The sequence below is a fragment of the Cornus florida genome, unplaced genomic scaffold (genome assembly GCF_030987335.1).
Source record: "Cornus florida cultivar Cherokee Brave unplaced genomic scaffold, ASM3098733v1 CherokeeBrave_3.0.0_Hap2_Chr07, whole genome shotgun sequence".
Classification (NCBI taxonomy): domain Eukaryota; kingdom Viridiplantae; phylum Streptophyta; class Magnoliopsida; order Cornales; family Cornaceae; genus Cornus; species Cornus florida.
The window spans coordinates 15,915,920-15,926,816 of NW_026775577.1; the positions used below are offsets into that span (position 1 = coordinate 15,915,920).

At 35.1% G+C, this 10,897-nt stretch overlaps 1 protein-coding gene across 1 annotated transcript; it reads right to left on the reverse strand.

The window, feature by feature from the left end:
* Positions 1 to 7,747: 7,747 nt before the first annotated feature.
* Positions 7,748 to 10,897, reverse strand: LOC132316317 (uncharacterized). The gene is made up of 4 exons (XM_059814813.1): positions 10,892 to 10,897; positions 10,093 to 10,435; positions 8,858 to 8,923; positions 7,748 to 8,590 (listed from the first exon to the last, which is right to left on the reverse strand). The coding sequence occupies exons 1-4, from the start codon at positions 10,895 to 10,897 to the stop codon at positions 8,511 to 8,513; spliced, it is 495 nt and encodes a 164-aa protein (XP_059670796.1). The 3' UTR covers positions 7,748 to 8,510.

The window sequence follows — 10,897 nt, forward strand, 5'->3', positions numbered from 1 at the left end:
TAAACGGGGCAGGGCTGGTATTCGCGAGAGTAAAGATGTTAAACGGGGGCATGGATGGGGTGGAAAGTCCCCCCATTTTTGTGGTTTTGGGCGTGGACGAGGGTGGGGTTTTTAAATGGTTTTAGATACGGGAGAGGGTACAACCGCCCAAACCCGCCCTCGTTGCCATCCTTAGGTGGGTCCCACCACCATATTTAACTATTAAAAGCCTTGGAGGTATAATACCCGGGTTATTAACTTATTATAAACCTTTACCCACTGGAAATGCTTTTAGGGGTGTCACTCAAGGGGCCAATTGCATAGAACAAGGGGTTTAGTCCGCTCTAGGCGCTCAAGGAATTCTGGTTAGCTTATAAGGTAAATTGTATTGACACCCGCAGAGGTTTTGGTCAGTGCCACTCTGGTTAGCTTATAAGGTAAATTGCACTGACACCCGCAGAGGTTTTGGTCAGTGCCACTCAAATGTTGGTCAATGAGTTTTTGGCAATGACACCCCTTGAGGTTTCAAAAAATTTCAATGACACCCCCTCTCATTTGAAATGTCATAAATGCCCCTGAACTTCTAATTCAAATTAATTTATATAAAAAACATCAACCATATGAAATGACCAAACTAGCCCTCCCTTAAAAATTTACAATACATTTAACCTAAAATGAACTAATCCTAATTTCAGACAACCATAAAACAGTAGCCACAACCCCCACCATCACCACCAAAACCCCCCACCACCGCCACCACAATCCCCCTGCCGCCACAACCCTCACCATGGCGATCACAACCCCCACCATCACCACCACAACCCATTGTGATACCCCTCGGATCCGAGACACGGGTTGATCAGGCCCAGGCCCAAAACCCGAGGGATACCAAACAATTAATATGTAACCGAACACAGAATACAAGATGAAATAAATAATAATAATAATAATAAGCTGAAATAATGCTAATTTAAAATCCTTAAAATAATATAATTATTGAAAACTGTTAAATCCCAAACTCTATAGGTTTACAACTCGGGAATCCATCCATTGAACCCCTTATTAAAATTCTCCAAAAGATACTGAAATAATAATAAAAATAAAATCCAAAGCTAACATAGAGAAGATTCTTACATAATCGGAGGAATGAATAGCTGTATCTGCTCTGCACGTCCAAACTCTAACCCTGGAACTGACGAGCACCTGAAAAATAAAGAAGTGGGTCAGGCCCACATGCAAGTACTGCTTTACTACAATCCAAACAGTAATCCGATACGCAGATACATCCTAGGAAGACTCAACAATATCTAGAGTAGTCCATATATGTATATTGTACACACTATAAGACGCTCACTAGTCCAGTAGGTTTGTCTCAGCCTGAATAGAAGGCAACATGCGAATACGCACCCTAGGGTGGGCATGAGTACCTAGACCTACCAGGGAACAACACCTATGTCCAGTTATCCATCCTAGGTGATATACGCGCCCTAACCATGGTTATGAGACTCAAGCTCATACCACAGCACCATATAATATATATATAAAGTCCGTACTCCTCCTATTACAAAATACCATCCATTTGTGTAGTGGTCTGATATATGTATAACCAATCCATCCTGAAACCATAGTAGGTCATTCAATTCTCAATTGATATGACATAAGTAGGTGATGGACTTAACCTATATGATTAATCCATGTTAGATAGGACTTAGTATTTAATCTAGTCCATATCTAGTATGTCACCGTCCCATACCAGTACATACCATCCTTCAGTTAATTCGGTTGATAATACAGTGTTGAATAGTCATCAACCATTCCCAGAACAAGCATAAATACAGTTTAACATATATATAACCAATTTATGCATCCAATATAAGAATTTAAATCGCAATTACCGTCCATTAATATGGCAAAATCAAACTATACACTTAACTCCTCCGAACAGTGTCATAATAGATACAATTTATAACAGATTTAGTCATCAGTTAATCCCCACTAAGCATGCATATTATTAAACAACAATATGCTTATAACACAGCTGCAAAACATGATTTATAATTCCAAGACATGCAGAGAAACCAACTTACTAAAACAATTAGTAATTACTAATTTATGTCAAACCTTACCCCATACAGGTTTATTTTGAAACCTAGGCTAATTCCATCCCAAATTCCTGGATATAAGCTTGCTTCTCAATTCATATACAAGTCTTAAGCAGTGTATTACATCATTCAGTAGCCTTGAAACAGTTTCAGAAACTCAGTCTCAGCCAAACAGTCCATTAAAACTCAGTACGCGCAAAAACAAAAGAGAGAGAAGGCTCTAAAACTTGGAGAGCCTTCTCCATTCAAGGGGAGCCGGCTCCCCACCCTTGGGAGCCGGCTCTAGGCTGTTGAGAGCCGGCTCTCAACCCTAGAGAGCCCGCTCTAGCTTTGTGGGAGGCGGCTCCCTCCTTTTGAGAGTCGTCTCTCTCACCCTTAAGAGCCGTTTCCCCTGTACTGCTTGTCTTATCCGACTCCGGTGGTTTCTAGACACTGAATATAGTTAAATTACATGTATTAAGGTTCCATCCTCATCCCAGATTGACCACAAGGTAGAATTATACAACTTAGAATTTAATTAAACATCAACTTTTAAAGCAATGATGATAAGATTCAACACTGAACTGTTAAAACAATTGGAACCGAATTTATTCAATGCTTCAATATTCTGATTAAACATGTTTAAAAGATGTAATTAAAACTTAGTTTAATCCCTGGAGTCTTCCTAAGCATGCACAGAACACAGATTAAAGGGATAGAGAAAAACAGAGACTTGCCTTTGAGACTTTAGATTAAAATCTCTAACCGTCGTCTCTATCAAATCCGGCAACGTCGGTTGTGCTAAACTACCTCTACTGCTCCTAATTCAGTCCCGAACTCCTCCTTGAATCCCTCCTTTAATCTTTTAAGGTTCTCTCTGTATTTTGTCTCACAAAAGATTCAGTTGTTCTCCGTACCTCAAGGTCTCTCTGTTTTTTACAGAATTTGACTTAGTTTTCTAAAACCCTAAACCACCGTATTGCTTATATTTATAGGTGAATCCTGATAACCCTAAGTCAATAAAGATATAACTCGGCCCATAGGTACCTAGGTTATAATCAACGTCGGCTACCCATGTAAATTGTAAACCTAACTTACTATAAACATGCAAATTCAAAAATGAAAACAATTAATTAATAACAATTCTATCAGGTAATTAATCAAATAACACAATTTAATGAAATTAAAGCCAAATAAATAATTAGAACAGTTAACTCAAATAATCAAGCAATTTTAAAAAAATAACATATAAATAAGACAATTAAGTCAATTAACTAATTAAAACACTTAAACAAATAATTCCTATTAAATAATCAAATTAATCAATTAATTCAACTAATCACACATAATAAAATAAAATGCAGTTAAATAATAAAATTAAAAAAAAACCCAGGAATATCCTTTTAAACTAGGGGTATTACACCCACCATCGATACAACCCTACCATCACCACCGCAACCTACCGCCCATCCTCTACCATCGCCACCACAACCCACCGCAACCACAACCCCCACCATCGCTACTACAACCCACTGCCACCCTCAGACCCACTACCTGACCCCCATCTTCTATGTAACTCACCGATTTAACCCACTACAACCACTGATCCACCCAAACTGTACACCTCCAATTGGTTTGTTCTCAACCCACCACCTCTCCACCGCCGCGGCAGTATGGGAAAATAAATAAATAAATAACCAGTCTTAGAACTCTTAAAAGTTTGAATCGGAGAAGAAAAAAATCAAATCAAGGAAAAATATGGCAAATAGCCGGAACCACCAACATCGCTACCATCTGAAAACCGCTGTCATAGTCGCCGATGTTGCAGTAGAAGCGGTCATTGGAGTAGGTGCAACTAGTGCGGCACAGATGTAGCACGGCCAGTGCTGGGATTGAGCCATGGATCAATTTATGAAGGGGGAAACCACCGTGCTAGAGGATGGGGTGGCCGGTGTTGGTTGGATGGCGACCCGAACGACGTAGCAGTTGTTGTCGTCGTTAAGAGATCCGACGAATAGCAAGAGCGAAATTAGTAAAAAAAACGAAAGTTGAGATTGAAATGAAAATTTAGAATCTTGTTCACAGAGCAAAAAGATCAATCATGTTATTTGCTTGTTTCCAAATTTTGTAGAAAGTTTTTAATCTATTGGAAGTGTGGGAGGGTGTTGGTTGTGGGTGTGGTGGCGGCCAGTGTGGGTATTAGCTTGAGATGGATAGGTTATTTTTGTCCTATAAAATTAGCTAGAAAGGGTTATATTGGTAAATTTAATGGTTATTGACAAGTCAAAGGGTTAAATGGTCATTTTGTGTGTGGGGGGGGGTGTCAATGAATTTTTTTGAAACCTTAGGAAGTGTTATTGTCCAAAAATCCGTTAACCAAACATCTGCGTGGTATTGACCGAAACCTCAATGGGTGTTTGTGCAATTTCCATAGTTTACTACTGTCTACACCAAACTTTAAGACTCACAAAATTTAAGAATTATCAACTACCTTATTTTTTATTTTTTGGAAAGTTATCAACTACCTTATTGCTACAAGTTTCTTGGGGTATTTTTATTTTTATTTTCAAGACAAGAAGTGTTAGAAGTTAGATTGATAGATACAAAGAGTCGAACCCTAGCACCCACGGGGCTATCGAGACATCTACTCTTGAGGTATTCTGCATTGCTCAGGTGGTTTAAATTTAAAAAAATCTAACCTTAAATAGAAATTTACCAAAAACATTATTTACCTATATACTCTAGCGGGAAATGTTTAGGTCTCAAATTTTATTCAAGATCTAAAATATGTATTTTATTTTTTATACCTTGACAGGAAACATAAATATATATAGGTACATTTACTTTTGCCCTCTATAAAGACTTGAATTGTTAATCTTTTATTTTATGAAGTAAGAAAAAATTAATGAATTAGAGGCAAAGCCCTTGGTTAAAATATGTTATTCAAAATAGATGGAATTACGAAGTGTTCTGTAAAAAATAAAAATGAAAGAGGGTGGGAAGAGTCTTTAGCTTCACCATTTCCTTCAAACTTCTTGAGGAAGTCATTATCCTTCCTCTCTAGAATCCCATTTGATTTGGTCTTTGGTGCCCTCCCCTCATTGTCATTTTAAAGTCGATTTGTCATCAAGTTAGCGCAGTCCGCACCGAAAATCCTAACAAAGTTTAAAAGTGCAAGAAAGTCAATTTACCCACAAACCCCAAACAAAACATTCCATCAGATTATCAGCTTTCCTCATCATCATCTAACAACCACCATGATCCTTACACCGTTACACGTGTACAAATTCACACGTGGTTGCAAATCCTGCAATAAAAAACACACTAGAAAATTTAAACCCACCATTCAACTATTGTAATTAGGGTTTTTGGACCAAGACTAGGAGGATAACATGATAGATTAAAGGGGGGAATGGGCTTGAAATAAGAAATGGGTCGATTGAGAAACTATTAGAGTTCGTACCATTGGCACATCTTAACAAACAACAAATGGGTCGATTGAGAAACTATTAGAGTCCGTACCATTGGCACATCTTAACAAACAACAGTGTGAATTGAACAAGTCCACCAAATATTAAATGGTATAAAATTATCAAATAATTTTTTTGTGGTTTAATTAAATATTACATGAACTAAAAAAAGAAAAAGAAAAATTAACTTGAACTTCTAACATTATCTATGATTATCTTCACAAATCACAAGCATTTTGCAACTCCAATGAATACATGACTTTGACAGTTCAGATTTTAATATAATAACATATCTCTAGTTCAAAATAATTAGAATTTTTTTGCAAAATGAAAACATAAACAATTCTTTTTTTCATTTATTTTTTTTAGAAAATGAGATTAATTGCTAGAATGTGTTAGATGATTCTTCAATAAGATACATATGGTACAGATGCTGTATATATATATATATGAATAGCAGCTTTAGAAAGTCAGGCAATATGGGAGTAATTAGGCATACGAATTTTCCTTCTCACCATCTTTTCGCAATAGAGTTTGAGAGATAGAAAATTATAAAAAGTGAAAATTACAGAAAGTGAGTCCTATAGAGAGATTCTTGTGTGAGTGGTTTCACACAAGAATTGTTCGTATATACAGGATCCAGCCACGCATCGCTCCCCTTATGTCTACGCTCCCCTTATGTCTACACACCGCACATTTGACGATTTTTTTTTTCTGTTTAAACAACAAGAGTTAATGCATGAAGCACAAGTCAACTTGTACAATTCAGATAGCTAATAACATCAACTACAAAAGCAACCATTCAGAAAACCAAAAAGAAGAATTCATAAGCACTGCTAGATGATTTTATTGTCAAATGTCAAAGTATATTTTAAAACACCACGAGTTTCAAATATCCATCAAGAGATGCTAATATTCAGAAATTCTAATTTGATTATAAAAAATGGTCCTAAACCTGTCTTTATAATTAATAAGCCTAACACCACAAGGACAGGACAGGACTGAATAAGGAATATAAACACCATTAGGGGAAACCAAATCCTATAACAAAACCTATCAATATAAGGAAACTTCCATCAACTCGGTAAATCAAGGACAATTCAGAGATGCATATGAAACAAATAGGTATAATTCAGATATGCCATCCTTGAGTTTCAAATATCCATCAACTGGACAATTCAGAGATGCTAATATTCAGAAATTCTAATTTGATTAGAAAAAATGGTCCTAAATCTGTATTTATAATTAATAAGCCTAACACCATAAGGATAGGACAGAATAAGGAATATAAACACCATAAGGGGAAACCAAATCCTATAACAAAACTCGGTAAATCAAGGACAATTCAGAGATATGGACAAGTACTGAAAATATATGTGTGTGTGTGTGTGTATGCGCTATGTATGCTTGATTTGGACAAGGAACGTACATTATTTATTTCTCAAACTGTATTTACGACAACAAAAATATCCATCAACGTTTCATTATCTATTTAAAGAGAGTTCTATAGAGAAAGCCCTTGATTTGATCAAAGCTTGATTCTGTTTCTCAACAATGGCGCCAACGTTCCGAGCTGAGAGTCGGTTATTTACATACCAATTTAACCCTAGTTATATTGAACTTAACTAGGGTTATTGAGAGCATGTGGATCAAGGTTCTATAGAGAGAGCATGTGGGACCCTATTCCGGTAAATATGCATCATTAATTGAAGTGTTGAGTGCTACATTTTGCATTTGAGACTAGTGGAATCTTCAAAAATGTAACGGAATTCAGTAGAATTGATTTTGAATCTAGTGATTATTGAGGAATGCATTATACACAAGTCAGATATGCATTCAACTTATCTATTTAGAGACAATTCAGATATGCTAATAACATAAACAACTAGAAAACCAAAAAAAGAAGATTCTCGATAATGAAACAAATCGGTATATGAATTCATGCATCTCCATAAGTTGTCAATTGACAGCACTATGCTATGTACACGCATAGTATGACACACATATATGATATATATATGATTAAAGAAACTTGCATTTCTACCTCTGTATCCAAGGGCGGATCTAGGATTTCTCAATGGGGTGGGCTAAATCAAAATATATCTAAGTATAAAGTTACAAACATATATATATATATATATATATATATATATATATATGTATGTATGTATATATATATATGTATGTATGATATACGTAGTATCATATTAGATTAGTAAAGCAAGTTACAAATATATAATATTAATTATTGTCTCTGTCTGTAACTTTGAGTGCATCAGAACTTTCCATTTCATTGTTACACACTTCCTAGATCCGATGCATGAAACAAGTCAAAAGCTCACAACCCTATCGTTGGTTCACAGTTGTCGTACACTTTTGTGCCCCCAACCATATATCTTTCTCTCTACAAGTCCATATCTATAGAAGTCTCCCAAGCCAATATTAGTCAAGACGCTCAGAGAGCTTATTTTGTCCTAAGTTGGGTAATTCTTATTGGTGGACTCTCTCTTCTTTGCTGTTTCAGTTTCAACATTTCAGAAGCTTTGTCAATGCTCAAATTGATAAAGTTAAATTAAAATTGCATATAGTCTTCTTTTTCTTTTTCACAGATAAAATTAAGGTTTAGAAGATAAAAAAGAAGAGAGCCCAAGTAGATGAATCATATTACACACCCAGGAACTAAAAAATCGTGTGTGAAGTGACCAAAATTCTTGTAACTAAAAGAATTAGACACTACGCTCAATAGCATGTCTTCAACTCTAAATTTCCTTCATCAGTCGTCATCACTAGAGTCAACGTTGACATCAACATCCTCATAACGTTGACATTAACATCCTCATCTAGAATTGTCATCTAGAATCACGTAATCCTCTTGCATAGATATACATTTGATTAAGATAAATTGAAAAGAGACTTCCTATCATAATTGGTCATTTTAAAACCAACATCACTGCTACAACGATAAGGGGATTTATATGGTTCAATTAGCTAGGCAAAAAAAACATACCTTTTTCCCTATTCCACCTATTCCCTTCAACTCTCCTCTTTCAGAAAAGACACCTATATTATTAAGACAAAAGAGGAAAAGTAGTACAGTGTTAATAAACTTGTAAAACATATATTCTGAAATTGAAAACTAAACTTCTAAGTCTTTAATTCCCATTAATAAACTGTTAGAGCATCAAATCATATCAATATTATATATATGTATGTAGAAACAAAAACAAAAACAAAAACAAAAAATTAGTATGTAAAACATGAATAAATAAACGTAACTAATAGCTAAAAATGCAAATTAAAATTTTAGAAAAAGTAAGAGTTTGTTACCTGATGACTGAGGAGGCATGTTTCTTGAACCTTGTTCTTCTTGAATGTTAAGGCCCCATGCTAACCCTACAAATTAGAAAACACTCAAGTTGTGAGGAAAAGGTTTCACAATCTCACTCATAACAATTAAAACACCACCTCTAAGAACTATTTGTATCATGTATCAACCCAACCCAACTACGCTTTCAGTCAAAATGTTGGACACCTCTCTGTAGAAAGAGGTGTGATTAGCACATATTATACTCAGCTCATATGTTAAATTAATCCAATAACAAAGTACAATACATCAGTTTAGGAATCATCTTCAAAATTAACAAATCAATATCCTGATATTATGCATTCTAATAACAAAAGAAAATCAAAAACCAAAATTTGAAAATAAAAATATGGCAGAAAGATTGAATATTATATCCTTCGTGCATTACACAGAATTTCTCAATGGGATGGGCTAAATCAAAATATATCAACCAAAATCAACTGTTGTTTAATTCAATTTGAGTTAACTAACATTGTTTCTTTAGACAATTGACTGATTAAGGCATAGAAAATCCTATTTGGGTAATTAATAAAAAAAAATTACCAATTTATTTCTGAACAATTCACCACTCAGTACCCTATCTCTTATTTTGACCAATTTAAGAATCCTATTTGAGAATCTACTAGTGGAAGCAGAGTGTGAGGTAGTTCATGGCAAGCCCCTTCCAACACTATGCAATTCACTCAAAAGCATGTTTTTTGTAAGTATTTTAATTTTCAAGAAGTAACTTTAGAGCTTTACAAGCTCTTTGTAATGATTTTTTTTTAGTTCTGAAAAGATTTCCATCTTCAAAAAGCTTGGCATGTTGATAAAAATTGTTTCAGATTCAATCTCTGCACATTTCTAATCCAATTCAGATTCTATTTTTTTTTTTTCTTTTTTCATGGCCAGATTCAAATTTTCTTGTAGACATAATTGACCAAAAAAAAAAAAAAAACAGAAATAGAAATAAATAAATTTTGTTTTGCTGAAATAAAATTTAGATTACGGTGATTACCTCAAAATACAATACAATTTTTGTTACTTTATATGGTAATATATAAATATATATATATATATATATAAAAGATCATAAAAAATTTCACCAAATAGGATTTAGTTTGCAAAACAAGAATTACAGATCTTGATTAGTTGATTTAGAAAAAAAATAAAAAATAAAATTAAAATAAAATAAAATTAAAACAAAACCCATACATACAATTTAGCAGTTGCAGAGAGGGGGGGCAAGCTTGACAGTTGAGAGGTAGCGGGCCAGCGGCTGAAGCTTGCGAACGGCGAACCCGAACTGGGGAAGCGGGCGATGGAAACTGAAATATGGGTTTTGATTTTTTGAACAATCTGAAATGATATGCCAATATGGGTTTTGATATAGGTAATAGGTTTTGAACTTTTGATTCTTGCAGACAGATAGATAAACTGAAATATATGGGGTTTAGAACTTCTAATTCTTGTAGATCTTGTAGTTTGCAGATGCAGAGAGAGAGAGGGGGGGGCAAGTTCAGAGATGAGAAGGATAACAGAGATGGAGGCGATTGGGGAGGCTGAAATGATTTGCCCTAAATATTTTGTTTTCTGGTGACCCATCATCCATGGGCCTATAAATTTTGAGCCCTAGGCGACCGCCTTTGGAGCCTTGGGTCAGGGCCGGTCCTGGACTTATTTGGCTTGGACCTTTATTTTAGTATAGTGACTGAGTTGATTTGGGCTTTATTGGTGGACTAATTTTGGAGTGGGCTAATACTATATTACTTAATTTTTTTTTAACTGGGCTAAAATTAATATGGTCAAAAAAAATTTTTGGTGGGCTTGACCTACCTCCACCCTTGCTATATATACACGGGTGTGTGTGTGTGTGTGTGTGTGTGAGATATGTTAACATATGCTTCGGATTTTAGAGACAGTATTTTGGTCATATAGCTATACGGTGACAATTCTAATTAATAGCTACTAGCTAGCAAGTGCTAGAAGGGTATATACATGCATGAATACAATTATACCTCCAT

Excerpts from the sequence above, each read along its gene's own strand:
- LOC132316317 (XM_059814813.1), bottom strand. Across the intron at positions 8,924-10,092 it reads CTCTCTGCAACTGCTAAATT|GGTTAGCATGGGGCCTTAAC; the intron begins GTATGTATGGGT and ends TCTAATTTGTAG. Across the intron at positions 8,591-8,857 it reads CATGCCTCCTCAGTCATCAG|GTGTCTTTTCTGAAAGAGGA; the intron begins GTAACAAACTCT and ends TTAATAATATAG.